At 42.2% G+C, this 16,581-nt stretch overlaps 1 protein-coding gene across 6 annotated transcripts in view; it reads left to right on the forward strand.

The window, feature by feature from the left end:
* The first annotated feature begins 7,648 nt into the window (after positions 1-7,648).
* Positions 7,649-16,581, forward strand: part of LOC137197069 (serine/threonine-protein kinase MARK1-like) — a 31,701-nt gene continuing 22,768 nt past the window's right edge. For 2 of the 6 annotated variants that reach the window (XM_067610176.1, XM_067610177.1), the window contains exons 1-3: positions 7,651-8,017; positions 10,801-11,001; positions 16,158-16,211. In XM_067610176.1, coding sequence (XP_067466277.1) covers positions 7,967-8,017; positions 10,801-11,001; positions 16,158-16,211 — 306 coding nt within the window. In that variant the 5' untranslated portion in view covers positions 7,651-7,966. Of the gene's footprint in view, positions 8,018-10,800; positions 11,002-16,157; positions 16,212-16,581 lie in introns of all 6 variants that reach the window. The other 4 variants (XM_067610174.1, XM_067610175.1, XM_067610178.1 and 1 more) reach the window with 4 other exon arrangements.

Consider the following 16,581-nt stretch of genomic DNA (forward strand, 5'->3'; position numbering starts at 1 on the left):
CAGTGTAAAGGTGAAGATAATTAACTTAATCTCCCTGCATATAGCTAGACATTTCATTGCTCACTATTAGATTTATTAAATAGATCAAAGCCCAAGTCACTGGCCAAAGATCACAGAAAAGAAAACTAATTAGTCATGTAAGTTCGGAAGGCTGAATGTTTGTTGTGATGCAATAACAGTCTTTTTCTAACTGCTTTTTGTACTCTTGAACTTGTTTTGGATCAGATGTTTGTGAGCTGTTCATATTAAACAGTCATGTATTCCAGTTTATACTGTTAAATCTGCCAAAAAGCAACTAGATATTTCAGAATCAAGGAATGTATTGTAACATCAGTAAAGATGATTGATGGTTGGTGGAGTTTAGCTGATCCTTAAACGCTGTTCATCCTCAAGGAATCTACAGTGTAATGATTCTTTCTACCATACAAAACATGAAGGTCAGGTTCTGTATTACAGTAAAGGAAAAAATACAGTACAGAACACCAAAATACAGTTCACCTGCTTACCTAAGTTACAGTCTGGGCTAGATTCATCCACTCGGGGCAAAAAAAAGAGCTTTGGGCCCCCACTTACCCTGAGTTAATGATCAGCTAACTTTGCTAATTTACACAGTTTTATTCACTAAGATGCGCCATGTAAGCACAATATACACTAAAAGGTGCCCTGTGAAGTTTTCTTGTAAACAGTCATATTAACATTCATTGTTACTCACCAAATCGCATTGTGTCTCCTTGATGCCTAACAAATGTTTTAAATGCATTTCCCTCCTCATAAAACATCTACGCTAGTTCTTAAATCTTAAATCCAGCATTGTTTACAATCATGTTTGCTAGCTTGCAGTCTTCTTCCTTGCCTTTGTAAACGTATTGTTACGTTTCTTTAAGCGCTACCACCATCACCCCCTGGTGGCTGGCTGCAGTATAGGTCGTAAATCCCGCCTCCTCCATGTTAGCAAATGGGACATAGGCCAATCTAAAATATCAGAGTGCAAGTCAAATAAATTTTTTCCCCAAAATGATGTCTGTCATTTTAGGTAGCTCTTATCATGCTGATGTTTGTTCAAGTGCTCATTTTTCTGATAAGTTTGTTTTTAATTAGTTATTTGTCAATATACAAAGGGTGTGTGACGTCATGATTGACAGCTGTGACAGCCGCTCTCAAACCTCCGTCAGGTGGCGGGACTGCTGAGGGGGCATGTCTCGCGGGCCGTCATCCTGCTGCCCAACTCTATAGCGCAGACTCCAAATGACATCACACAAGCAAGATGGCAGCTGCCGGAAAGGAGATACTTTGGTTTCACTTGTGCATTACAGCAGGAAGTGGAGACACATTGTTCATATTTATATACAGTCAATGGTTACAACCGCCAACTGTTGATCAATCAAATAATGTGAAACTAGCAACTGTATTGTGTATTGGTGCCTGCATGCTTACACATACAGATGGGTGACAAATTGAAGGAAAAACCAGTACAGGCCTGAATGCTTGACCCCAACAGTTAGGGGATCTGGTGGCTCTGTTATGCTGTGGGGGGCATTTTGCTGGCATTGGTGTCCCCTTGTCCCCGTAAAGGGAAGGGTCACTGCAAATCAATGCAAAGTTGTTCCAAGTCATCACCTTTATCCTATGATGAAACATTTCTATCCTGATGGGAGTGGTCTCTTCCAGGATGACAATGCCCCAATTCACAGGGCAGGAGGGGTCACTGAATGGTTTGATGAGTATGAAAACGATGTGAATCATATGCTAAAGCCTTCGCAGTCACCAGATCTCAACCCAATTGAACACCTAGGGGAGATATTCCACTGACGTGTTAGACAGCGCTCTCCACCACCATCATCAAAACACCAAATGAGGGAATATCTTTTGGAGGAATGATGTTCCTCAGCCTTGGCATTGATTCTACAAGTCTCTGGAACTCTTCTGGAGGGATGAACACCATTCTTGAGAAATATATCAGTCGGACGTCAGTCCAAAATCTCCCATAGGTGTTCAATTGGGTTGAGATCAGGTCACTGCGAAGGCCATAGCATATGATTCACATCATTTTCATACTCATCAAACCATTCAGTGACCCCTCCTGCCCTGTGAATTGTGGCATTGTCATCCTTGGAAGAGCAACTTTGTATTGATTTGCAATGACCCTTCCCTTTAAGGGGACAAGTGGACCCAAACCATGCCAGCAAAATGCCCCCCACAGCATAGCAGAGCCACCAGATCCCCTCACTGTAGGGGTCAAGCATTCGGGTCTGTATCAGTTTTTCCTTTAATTTGTCACCCATCTATATTTGTAAAAATATTGCTCCATAGTGCTACTAGTGGACAAAATCTCCCTATGGTACCTTCAAAAAGGGTACTCCAGTAATTTAGGACTTTAGAGAGATGAAAATGGTCAACATTGAAGCAGCAAAGGCTGAGATATCCTGACCTGAAGTCAGGATAGTGAGTCAAGCTTCAAAAACACTGGGTCCTACAATTCCCATAATGCAACTCTCTCTCTCTCTCTCTCTCTCTCTCTTTCTCTCTCTCTCTCTCTCTCTCTCCCTCTCTCGCTCTCTATGTATGTATATATATATACATATATATACTGCATCAATATGCAATAATAGAGTCTTTCATTAGACCTCCACTGCATGTTAGAACTCTGTATCTTTCAAACTCCATGCCCCCAGTTCATAGCACAGGTTTTCTGTCAAAGTCATTAATTTATACAGTACATTCACTCCTCTCAAAGTTGTCCAAGTTTCAATCTAAGGTCTACATCACAAATGTTGTTGAAACTCAAGTAATTAATCACTTCTCACTGAGAAATCACTCACAATCACTTCATAGTGTGCAGGTACTTCATATTCTCCCTGGCCTGTCTTGAGCTCTTGCTGAGTGGGTGTCAGTGACAGAGGTAAGAGGTGTTTTAATGGCGAGAGAGAGTGCATGAAGAGGTGAGAAATGAGTAGTTTATTGGATGGCATTTGAGATCGGAAAGACATAATGGGATGAGGTCACTTGTTAACACTGGCAAAAAGTGCCACACGAGGGTGGCATAACCACACGAGAGCATTCACAGGGACACGCACACACATACGTGCATGCCACTCAAGAAATCACTCCTGAGGTAACAAGAATGTACACACGTCAGACAAATTAGCAGAACCACCCATCCATGTGTGCATGTTTGTGTATGTAAATTGGGAACTCTGCTGGTATGGTATGCTGCCTGGTGCCACTGCATGTGGCTGCTGAACACATGCCAGGTCGTAAACATTTCCTGCCTGGTGCCCAACCACAGATGTCGTTTCAATCAGCCTTCAGTCAGGCTGAAAAATAAATCCTGGAGGTCCATACCTGTGTGATTACATTCTCTAATTATAGTTTGGAGCAGTAACTCTGAGATGACTAAACGAGACGGGCCCTCAGGGTGTTGTGAATGTAATTATATCCTGACAATTAATAGGCCCGTTCCTCAGAGAAGAGTTTGTTATATGATGACATACCTGACCGTTTTTAGCTCGCCGGGGAAGCCTTTGAATTATGACATAATTACAAGGGAAAACATGATATACAAGGATGATAATTATCCCCAAGTACAGTAACAGTAAATGGCATAGCCTTTTATGATACAAGTTCATATCAGGGAAAAAGTTTATATTTCTCCTCAGAGGGCCTGCTCCACAGTGAAGTGTTTATCATTAGCTGCTGGGTCAGGGGAGGAAATACAGTAATCTTGGACCTGGAGTGCATCAGTCAGCTAGTTCTATGAAAATGTGTTTAATGAGAGAAGACTTACCAGTATGCACACACACTAGGTTACTGAAAACAAAAAAAAGAGAGAGGGTGGGCGCTGATGCAAATATAAGATGATAAAAACATCTTCATTTTATGAAAATGACATTGACTTGCTGCCAAGAAATGTACAGTATGTGTTTTATGTTTTCGGTAGTATAAGCCAGTGGAGTGATTTAAGTTGTACAGGATACCCACCTACTCTCCAAAATGTAGCTGCCACAGTGTGAGGGCTAGCCTCTCTGCTCTCTGTAAGTTGAACTGGAAGAAAACTAATCAGGTGCAGAAGATCAATTCAGGTCACATTCATTTATATATCCCACAGGGCTTTAAAATCTTGACAAAATATGACACCCTCTATTTTAGATCCTTGGGTTATGTAAGGGAAATTTGGGAAATAAAAAGGAAAAAACTCATTTTGAATTCTTTAAGGTTCCTGTTGTCCACCCTCACAGATGTTTTCACTTATTTTCTTGATCTTGCCTTACCTATGACAAAGTAAGAAGTCTGCAGGTGTAAATGTATTTAAGTTGTTACCAAAAGGTTTTGGTTCAAATGCTCCGCAGCTCTTGTCCAAAAAGTAAGCTGTCAAAAGGCCAAAGGGATTTTTTACAAGCTGGCATCCCAAAGGTTCTCCGTATTAATGGTTTGTTATTGATGTATAAATCATTTGTAATCCATTTATAAAGTATGGCTTATTAGAAAGTGTTCCAGAGTGATGGGTGAGTCTGTCTGCTGAGCTCTTGTTGGTCTAAAGTTAACCTTAAGCAGGACATAGTTCAAGGGAGATCATCCTAAGGTCAAGGTCATCTTATCAACTTGGAGCCTGAGATCACAGTGGTACAAAAAAAAAATCGAACAAAACATGTTGGAAAGCAACTGTTTTGCAGCTAAATCTCACAACACTCCCGGTTCCACTTCCATCTCTCCCACCCTGTCAGCTCACATCTGCCCTGGAGTTTCAAGCCTTTTCATATTTTCCACTTTCCTGCCATCCCTCCCAATGCAACTTGGGAAAAATCGAGAGAGCGAGTGCACGTGTGCACGCACTGTATGTAGCCTACTGTAGCGTGTGTGGGCGTGAACACATGCATGTGTGACAGCGATGAAGACAGGCAGGTGAGGGGAGGCAAAGGTTGGGTGAAGGCTCTTGACGTGCCAGTCAGTAATACTTTTCCTCGGGTTGAGGTGTGCTCACTGGGAGGGTGTGTGACTGCTGGAAAGCTCTGTAATGAACAGAAGGCTGGCTCCCTGCCTGATCAAATTCCACTGCAGCCTCATATCTATCTTGCCTACCAAAAATGTTCAGCATACCAGTGGGTTTTATTGACTTGTCAGAGCAGACAGCAGAGTGCAAGCTCTGCCTTGTAAGGTGTGCAGTTAACAGGTTTCCAAAGCAGGAATGTCTGCTGAAGACTTCTTTTATTTGTAACACATTTTTGTATTTTTAGCTGAAATTGACGATTGGTGATCAGAACTGCAACATGTGCTGGGAAAGTTGGAACTGCATTTATTCAAATTGTAGCCCAAATGAATGAGACCATAACTCTAATGTGAGCATGCAAAAGTCTACAAAACATCTTCCTTCCTGAATGACCTATGTGCTCACGATATTTCCCACACTTCTGCAGGATGTGTGCAAACATTTTACTGAGTGGAAAGCGTGGCTGGACTTTCACTGGTGAAACTGAGTCAGGCAAAAAGAGCTGTGGTAAACTGCCAGTGCTGACAGATGCTACTCCGCTATCTGTCTCATAATGAATTTAGCTAACCCCCCCCCCTCTCTGTCTTTCTACTCTTTCCTCTCACCCCCCGTCCTACAAATACAGTTAACTGCATGACCATCCGCGATGAATGGCTGTTAACAGCTGTCTGTTTTTTGATGGTTGCCTGTGAGAGCATGTAATTGCATTTGGCCCTGGGTGTACATGCACTCATTAAACCAGTGTCAGTGCCCATTACATTCCACAGCAGTGCAACTCAGGTACAGAATGCAAATCTCAGGCGCAAACAATGCGTCAGCACTGACGAAAGAGAATCCTGAAGGCGTCAGCTCAAAACAAGACCATGGGAGAGGTTTACCATTCCAAGTACACGTCAGTCATTCTGATAAACACAAATAACAAATGGAATTCATTTTATTTCATTGTGTGACTGTATAAATTCTCACACACACACACACAAAACTAGGAAAATCTTATCAAATCTAAAATAGATACAAGCAAAACACAGCCAAATATCTCACTATTAAAAGGATGTGTATTGCTGGAATAATTTAGCTGGTCCCAGTTGTTAGGGCTCAGAGGGGATAAGATCTGCTATGTTGGGATCCAATCCATCCTGGGATCAGATGCAGAATTCCAAAAATGCCCTTCTACATGCCAAGATTCAGTGTTGGACCCGTTTTGTTTTGTTGAACTATCTTATCTCTTTGCATATTGTTCTGGTTTCTCTAACTAAGAACATTATGAAGACAAAACATTTCTCAATGAAATTTATTTGAGCACTGACCCTGACTCTGCAGATGGGAAAGGCGGGGCGGTCTTTCTGATCTGGTGTTATGGGACTGAGTTTGTAGTTGGTGAAAAATAAACTACAGATTCCTCAAAGCCATAAACACAGACCTAATGTTCTCAGTGGCTTTCAGGTCCTATATCCATCAGTTATTGTGATACGTTATGTCATGCTGTGTCTATTGTTATGGTTGGGGCCTCTCTGCTGTGTGAGACAAACCATCAGTCATGTAACACCCAGGAAGGTGCACTGTCTGTCTGGATCCCACAATAATACTGCAGACACAAAGAAGACGAGACATCTCAGACGAGAGACTCAGCAATGAACATAAACTCTTGTTGCACCGCTTGTTCCTCATCACAATACAACACGTCAGTGCATTCATGATTTATGAGAAGGAAGATAAGAGCTGAATGTAATTCAAGGAATAAGATGAGCGATGGCGTTATTTGTCCGGGCCCCACATGTGGAAAACTACAGATGTGCAGCATATTGCAGGTGCAGCGTGACACCTAGTGGACAAAGTGCGCACGCACACCTCCGTGCATATTTAATCATCACCACACCCAGAAATACCCAAGTAATGATTTATGGATGAGATATGCAAAATCTGTCTCCTATTAGCAGCCAGTTTTTTTGTTCCCACCTCACTCAGGAAAATTACACTTATTGTAATATTATCAGTGATGACTAGAGGAACAACAGGGGGTGTAATGCTGTTATGATCCAACAGATGGCAAAGTCTGTCCAGTTTACTGTGACACACACACAGGCCTTACCCTTGAACTAGGCCTCTCTGGACAATGTTTACCACATTGTAATATTCAAGCAACACAGGAACAAATAAATCAAAATCACTGAGCTATTCGACCATAACCATCCATTAAACCATTAAGGTTAAACTAAGGAGTTGACACAAATCACAAAAGCATCATTAAAAACATAAATAAAATAAATAGGGCGTTTTACTTGTATTTTTTCCAGCCTTAATTGAATATTTTATCCAGTTATACTGCAAAACATCTGTATGCTCTTAATGTGTTGCATGATGAAACATTACTGTACCATTTCCAGGCTAATAATATATCCTCAGGTTGTAATATGGCCCGGTTTGGCAGGCTGTACACTCCCTATGTTGGATCTGGTTTAAATCGGATCTACAATGTTCCAACTGTGTGCTTAACTGTTTTCTGGTGACTTGAATAATGAGCTATAAAGAGGAGACAAAGAGAGTGTATGTGTATGAGACAGAGAGAGAGAGAGAGGGCGAGAGAGAGATCCCTCCATCCTTCCTGGTGGGAGGTTTGAGATGCGCTGCGCAGACCCATCCGCTACCGACGCATCTTCCTGGCCTGCCCCCCTCTCTCTCTCCTTCTCTCTCTCTCTCTCTCTCTCTCTCTCTCTCCCTCCCTCCCTCCCCCCCTCTCTCTCAGTCTCTCTTTCCTCCTTTTCTGTCTGCCACTAGCCTACCTGAAGGGAAGTGCACAAAGCCAATAAAAAAATCTGGCGTGTCGGCTGGGGCCCTGTGCGCGCTATGCTGCGGTAAAAGGCCGCTGTCTGCGGTGTTTCCAGGGGATGTAGAGAGGGGACAGAGGCACCGACGGACCGCGCCGTGTCTGCTCTGCTCTGCCCAGCCCCGCTGCATCGCTGAGCGGCCTGCGAAGCACACAAGATGTCGACCAGAACGCCATTGCCCACGGTGAACGAGCGGGACACCGAGAATGTAAGTGCTGTAATTCAGAGACAGCAGTGTGATACTGGACGTGGGAGCGGAATAATAATGACCAGGGGATCTGGGTAGCCTATATTTTGCGCACTGCTCGGTGCAGGTTTATGGCAGCGGTGTTAAAGTGTTGCAGAGCGACTCGACCAATGAGCACTCCCGGTTTTTTCCCCCCTTCTTCCCTCTGAAGGGAATTAAAGCATGGAGCCTAGAATAACCTAGAATAAAGGTGCAGTTTGATTCTGTCTGTCCCAGTTTCGGAACACAATAAGGCTGGCCTAAACAACGCACTGCGTCAGTATGCTGGTTTTAATGGCACATGCGAAGCTTGAATGTTAACATTGAGACTTAATCGGTGCCTTTATGTGGCCTGTGAGAAAATGGTGTTGCTCCACTCGTGCAACTGGGGGTATTTTCTGGTCCACAACGTCAATATTTAGGGAGGGTGGGGGAGGATGTTGCCCTACTTTTCAATGGCAACCGCTTGGTAGCATCGCAATGTGACATCCATCACCTATTGGGCCCTGTTGTAACTGCACGCTCAGTGCTGTTGAGGAGGAGGAGGAGGAGGGTGTTATTATTCACCATTCCGCTGCCACGACACTGATGAAGCAGCAATCAGGCATATATTTATTAACAAGGCACAGAAATGGGTTAAAGCGCTGGAGGTTTCTCATTGACCGTGTGAAGGAATGTTTATGACCGACCACACCAACCCCACGCAAGCGCACAAAGAGCACAGCATTATACTGAAAAATACCTCTTTTGAGATCAGTCCAGATGAGGACTGTTGTATGCTGACAGGCTCTGACATATCTAGGTTTGTCTGATTTTTTTTTTCCTGGAAACAAGACGAGACACAGACTAAAGCCTCCTTGTTTTATATTGTGTTACAAGCAGTGGAAATAGCTGGAAGCAGTATTTGAAAGGTTATTCAAATGTCTCCATTTATAAGAACACATGTATCTGGAATACCAGGAATACATTTCAGGTGATAAAATTCAAATTTAACATACCCCAATGTTAGCTTAACATGATGATATCAGCTATCTGAGTATTCTCTGCCAGTGTTCAGTAATGCATTGTGCTTAAGGGAGTGTTAATGTAACTGTCTCACAGTCTAATGTGGCTGTAGGTCTGACAGACATAGACATAGACTGCTAGGCGGCTATTTAAGCACTGCCTCAGCAGCACTGGCAGTAGCCAGCCAGCCTAGCCTGCCTCTGTTGGTCTCCAGCATGCAGCCTCAGGGCCCACTAGCAGCTGAACTGCATTGCATAACAGCTTATTACTCAGAGAGACGAGTGGCTTTTAGTGCAGCAAAATAGAAGAAACTCTCTCCTGGCTTTCTTATTTTTATGTGTGTATGTGTGTGTGTCTGCGCAGGTGTCAGTTATTTTTTAATGTCTGGCCTCCCTGAAGACATAACGTCAGTATGTGCTTGCATCTTTGTGTGTGGTAGGGAGTCAATGGATGGGCGAATGAAACAAACTTTGTGTATTAATCAAGCATTAGTGCTTCAAATCACCTCCCTGCCCTGATGCTCCTCGGTTCATTTAGACAATCTGGAGCCTTGCTGAGTGTACGTTTGTGTGTCCAGTCATGCACATGTGCCATATAGATCAGATCTAAAATTGAAGTAAAGAATTGAAATCCCTTAAGTGTGGACCAGCTGCATACTGTATATATGAAAGGCAAGCTACACAGATTGCTTTGTCATGGAGCTCTGAGAGAGTGCTGGTGCATTAGAAACGAGGGTGCTAACTTTGACTGGCATTCAATCAAAATTTCTCCTTGCTCACCTTTTTCTCTCCCTGTCACACACACACACACACACACACACACACACACACACGCACACACACACACTCTGTGACAGTGGGGAGTGTTTGAATCCTGCAGTGTAGCTCTCCTTCTGTCAGGATGTAGGCTAGCTGAGGTGATGCGCACCCTGCAGGGTGTAGCGTTTCCCTGATGAAACAGGAGCAGTGGAGCCTGGGTAACCAGACCAAGGCTTTATTCTCTGGCTGGGCGTGGTGCTCAGGAGCAGAGGATCATGGGATCTATGACCTGGACTGACATTAGCAGCTGTTGTAGAGGAGAGAGAACAGACCAGCAGAGACGGTGCATAGCCTGTGCCAGCACTGTACTTACAGCAAGCTGTTCCTAATTCACCTTCACATGCCATATCACAGGGACACTTGTTGTTATCCGTTTTGACCGTGGAGCCACTAACATTGTTATAACTCTTGTTATAACACTTGACTCTGTGCTGGACAAAGGCACAAAGTTCAAGGAGTTCACTTTCTTTTGTTATCGAATCTTGTCTTGTGTATGATAAGGTCTTTAGGTTAGGAGGTTAAGGTGTCACAGAGGGAGAGGAGGGAACCTGATTCTCTCACACATAATTCCTCATTGGGCTTGGATACAGGGCACTACTTTGTGTATGTACATGTATATATGTTCAGGCACACATATACACATGCACCCATGCACAAGTAGAACATTAGATCCTCTTCTTGGACCTGAAACTCAGCTAATGGGTTCATCTCTGATTGCAGAGGGAATATCCCAGCTTTGGCACACACAAACCTCCACTGCAGCACTCTGCTGCATCATCTATATGTGCAGCCTATATAGCACGAGGAAGGGTCCTCTTGGAGTGTGCAAAAAAGCCAGAGAGGTTCAGAGATTTGTAGTATTGGTGTCTACTGTATATAAATTAATGTTCCAGGTTGGGAATGAGGATGTTGCTGATTTCCAATCGTATGGCTTTTCCGCAGCACTCGTCAGTGGACGGCTTTGTTGAACCCCCAGCTCCCCCGACAAAGTCTGCAAGTCGCCACAGCCTGCCGCGATGTCGCAACTCTTTCACCTCCACGGAGGAGCACCCCCACATTGGCAATTACCGCCTCCTCAAGACCATTGGGAAGGGGAATTTCGCCAAGGTGAAGCTGGCACGACATGTCCTGACTGGACGAGAGGTGAGAGAAGTTTGATTTGTATTTATGAGTCATTTAGGTATTGTTCTATTGTTCTTTTGTTCATATATGATACTTTCTTTATCCCAAAACCTACAATGGCAGCCTCAGTCTTTAAAGACTTAATCTGCTACCTAAATCTATCATTAGAATTACAAGTTTATGCATCCAACAGAGCGACCAGACTGTAATTAAAGGACCATATTTATTGCTGAATAATGAATTCTTTTTTTACTAAAAGATTATATTTGAAAAGCTATTATATATATATGTATATATGAAAGCTTGATTTTCTTTAAGTTAAACTCAGTTTTTTGGCCTGTTGGGTTATGTCGTTCTTGACCATGTTCACACCATCCTGATCTGTTCAGGTCGAGCTTTCTCTTTCTGTCTATCTCACACACGTACACACTCACAAACACACGCTCCTACACTGCTGGCCTGTCAAAGTGATAGATGCTTTGCTTTGGTGTGTCTGTAATTAAAGCCTCTGTTTCCCTAAGGAGAAAACAATGACCTGCGATCTGTTCACTGTCTTTCACTCAGCAGGACCCACAGCACTCACTGACAGCTCTAATGGACCTCAAACATCCTCTCATGTCTATTTCTTAGCCACTTGCATCCTTTAATCCTCCGAGTTTCATTGAGTATTTGGTCATATCAGAGTATTCAAGGCATAAATATTCTCCCAGGTCCAAGCGGTAAAAGTTTGATCCATCCGGCGTCCTTTAATGCTAATGTTAAACAGGCGTATTGGGTATGCTACCCGGTGTTTGCAGAGAAGGTCAGACGCTGCTTTGTGTGCCCGAGTGCCTTTGCTGGCTCATCAGAATGCAAAGACATGGATCAGAGTGAGAGAGAGAGAGAGAACAGGTGGAAAGAACACAGCCACACTAAAACTGATGCTATCTTAACGTGAGTCCAGTGAGTCTGCAACCAGCACAGATTCAGCTCACAGCTAGAATAAAAAAAAGTTTCACACTGTAGAAAAATATCAAAAAGAGCCCTCTGGAGAAAAAAAGGTGAGGAGACAGAACAGCATTGCTTCTACATGACAGAGTGTCCTCTATCTGCTGAAGAGGGTCACTACAGGATGTGGACACACATCAAACACACATATCAAACACACACACACACACACACACACACACACACACATACACACACACACACACACACACACGCTCTCAGCTCCACAGATGGAAACTCTGCCATATGCCCTCATCTCCTATCCACCAGGGTGGGGCGATGATACAATATTATTCTTAATCATTTTATCAATTTAATTTGTCAAATTTAAGTGAAATATAAATATCTCATTAATTATCTACATAAATATCTTAATGACATGACAATATCATGTTATCACAAAATTTGGTTTTATAAATTAATTATTGCAACAAAGAAGCAAGAAATAGTTTTGTTTTACACATGAAGAGTTTTATCTGGTGCAATGCATAACAGTGAAACAGAGTTCATTGCTTTGAAAGTGAATTAGATTATTTTATATGTGATTTTGAGCACATTTGCCATATTTATGATATATATATAAAACCTGACATACTTTGTTGGCCAAGTATGTCGACACATAAAAGGAATTTGACTCCAGCTTTCAGTAACTCTCATTATACTCACACATGCTACAGAGAACAAACGAACTGAAAGAACCAAATATAGACATACAGCTTAACAAAGAAAAAGCAAACAAAAAAATACAGCTATTAAGTAGCAAGTATGATAATTGATACATGGATAAAACTCAAGTCTAGTCAAGTGGATTTTATTTATATAGCCCAAAATCACAGATTTACAATTATATTATTATACAATACCCTCAATCATTAGACCCTTGTTTATGATAAGAAAAAACTCCACAAAATAAACCTTTAATGATAAAATAAGAACAAATCCTTCCCTCCTCCAGGACAGACAGACATGCAGCAGATGTCATTACGTAAACAGAGGAGTAGACAGGAGTAGGAATAGTGAAATTACAATGTGGAGAACCAAATCCCATTGTTTTGCATAGAAACTGTGCTATACAAATACTGTAAGACTGCATGGCTGTGTAAAGAATACCGGAACAAATATTGTATGAGTAATACTGTATATACAAAGCTAGTTCATGTGTATCTATTGATGGATATAGTATATGTACAGCATATAGTCTGCTTAATCTGATAATGAAAGGATTTTATGTGGATTCTTTGTGTATTCTAGTATTAATATTGTGATATTGATTGAGCATATCACCCTGCTCTGCTACCTACCCAACAACAGCAACGTCTGTCGTCTGTTTGTATGACATATGACCTTATACTCTGCTATAAGGCTTCCCTTTAGAACACAGAGATCATGACCCTGTGGTTTGTTAAAAAGAAAGAGCTCAGAGGGAAATAAAATCACAGAGGAACGTGTAAAGCATTTCAGCATCGCAAGTGATGCTATGACTAAGATTCCCCTCCACGTCCTCTATCTGAACATTCACCTGTACGCGTTTTATATGCATGCACCATCACAAGACCTGCATACGGTGCGGAGCATATGGCCCGCGTATTACAAATGCGCTGAATAATTAACGGTGATGCACGTAGCCCTTCTGTCACTGTGGAACTGAATTATTCAATCCATTAGAAAGAAACATACACACACATGTACACATTTATCAAATCTCTCAATTTGAGAAGAAGAAGGGAAATATTTTTACAGTGTAGAGCAGAGGAAATGTAATGAATCTCTCTGACTCATGCGGAGGGAATAGTGGAAGTTGGAACAATAGAGTGACACATGAGGACACCTGGAAACACACAGCGGTACGCATACACACACTCACATATACATACACGCTCATACATGCCTCCGCCCGAGTAGTCCATGACAGGAGGAAGCAGAGAGGAGGGGAGCGAGGTCCGTCTGTGCACCTGCCCACCTAAGAAAGGCTGCAAATAGACACCACCTGCGTACTGCGTGTGTCTACACACAGCGAGCCTTCACTCTGCTTTCTCTTCTCCCTGTTAGACTCTGCTCCTTTCACAGCATCGATGTCATTATGGACCGCAGTTTCCAGGTTCAGATTAAATCAAATGTCCCAGCATCTTGTAGATTTTAGGGAAACCCTGCTTGGGATTAAATAACCTGCATTTTCTCCAGCATGACTCAGCATTTTGCCTTCTGGTTTTCCCCTTAGCAGGCTTCTTGGGATTAGAGTCTGAGTCTGCATCCACTGAAGCATGCTTATTAAGCACTCCTAAGGCCCAGAGTCACACTATTGCTGTTTTTATAAATTGCAATTAGGCTTTTATGGTATCATTCATCTCCTGCGGAAAATTTTCACCCTCCTCCCTTCTACAGAAAGATCAGTGATGAAAGATAAAACCTCTGTGTCAGAATCTCATTTTGGGAATTCCCAACCCCAAGACAAAATGAGCCTAGTTTACTCAGTTCTTGAGTGTGGTATTGATACAGTTGTGCCACATTGCAGCACATGTTTGAGATAGAGGAACTACTTACATTTGTAATTTTAACATTGCATTTACATTGTAGGTGTTTTTGACCACTAGGCCACTGTGACGTCCCGTTGGAGTGATTAACTTTGTGTATTTAGTTGCAAAATGTTTAATCTGGTTCCCCATTGGTGTTCCAATTCATATGATATACTATGACTATAAAATATGTAATTTACACTTATTGAGTACCTAGTTTATTACATATCATAAATAATTCACAGTTGAATATTTGGGCAGTTTGAAAACAAATTATAAATCTGTGCTGGTTCATGCAAAGAGAAAATAATAAAGAGTATGCACTGATTTGACATCAATCAAGCTGTATCTTTGAATACTAACGACTCAAATTTTTGAAACTTTACAAATAGAAAAAATGTTTTTCCAATAATTTAGCACCGTGTTTGTTTATTTTTTGTTATGCATTCTGGTGTTTTTTTGATCACAGGTCACTTCTTCTCATTAAAACACTTAAAACGCAGTGAAAACCAGTATGTAGCCCCTTTCAATGAAACTGCGTTGCTAGAAAACAGCTTGCATCTCATTTCCTGTATGCTGTTGACATTTACAAACCGCAACAGAGAATAAACACAAACACATTTGAAACTCTGTTAAATGGTCTGTTAGCTCACAGCTGAAGAGTCTAAATTCCCCTTGAGGCCCAAAGAGGCCTCACTGCTCCAAAGTGGTTTGAACCAACCAACCAACCAGCAACCAAATAACAGTGCCATCCTCAGAGCCCTGCGCTCTCTATAGTGTGGCTGAAAAAGATTGTGTGGTTCACCTTTTGGTGAGACTCGGCTTGCCAGAACAAGTTGCGTTCACATTTATCCTGTCATTTTTAAGTAATAAAACTGTGTAATTATCGTTGGAGTGAATCATGCATGTATTGCTATGACAAAGAAGCCTTGTGTATCTTTACAGTGTAATTACATTACATTGTAAAAACTGCTCTGTCGATCACTCATTGCATAATGTATGAGTTTACTGGTGAGTCTGCAGTATGGCTGAGTGAGGCTCTAGTGGCTTTGTGAAAGCTGCTGAGCTCTCAGAAAATGAAGGGGAGCAGGTCTGTTTCAGTCTGCACTTTGGGGTGATTATTAAGATGGATGGATCATCAGACTGCTGCCTAGCAAGATCTGCAGAGCCAACAGTAGATCACCGACCTGCAGAGTCATATATACTAACACAGTCCTGGCAACCACACAGGAACACTTTACTTACTTGCAGTTCTCCGTCTGTCTGCCTCGAGACTGTGTGTGTGTGTGGATGCATTTACATTCAGTTTCATATTCATTATCAAGAACAAATGAACAAATATTTCTTTTTTTTTTTTAAATCTCTGCTTCATCAATCAAAGTCTCATCTCTTCACAAACGGCTAAACAGAAGTGCTTTAAGGTGTGTTCAGACTGAACTCACCCATTCAGCTGTGACATGTTTTGACAAAGCTGCCTCACAGCAGAATGGTGAAATAATGAGGAGAGTTCATTTGAACGCAGGCTTTCACTTTACTACCAAAACAAAAATACAAATCTAAGCATTAGTTCTGACATCTCGGTTATCTTTTATCTCCTCTCCTCGCTCTCTCTCTCTCTCTCTCTCTCTCTCTGTCCCTCTCTTCTCCTGTCTTTGTCTTCCTGTCTTGTCTCCCTAGGTGGCGGTGAAGATTATAGACAAAACCCAGTTGAATCCCACCAGTCTACAGAAGGTGAGTTGTGTCGGCATTTTACAGCCACATGGTAACATTAACGGTTGCAGTGTTCCTGGCTTTTCCATTAGTCATTCTTCAGTTCTTGCTACCCTGCTTCTTTACTCTTTGAACTCAGGATGTGCTGTTTTACATAATGTAATCAGATGTAGTCAGGAGAGACCACAATGGTTGTTTAATCTCCAGCCCCCCCTCCCCCCCCCCAACACACACACTCTTGACTCTGTTGGTTTGTGGTTAGGAGCAGCTAAAAATACCCCTGCCTGCCTGTTTGTCACTTACCCCTGTCTAGCAGTCATAACCAATTACAACGAAGGGTTTGGGACCGTTTCCTGATTACTGAGTCCAAATCCAGCTCTTTCTGCTCATT

The sequence above is a fragment of the Thunnus thynnus genome, chromosome 14 (genome assembly GCF_963924715.1).
Source record: "Thunnus thynnus chromosome 14, fThuThy2.1, whole genome shotgun sequence".
Taxonomy (NCBI): Eukaryota; Metazoa; Chordata; class Actinopteri; order Scombriformes; family Scombridae; genus Thunnus; species Thunnus thynnus.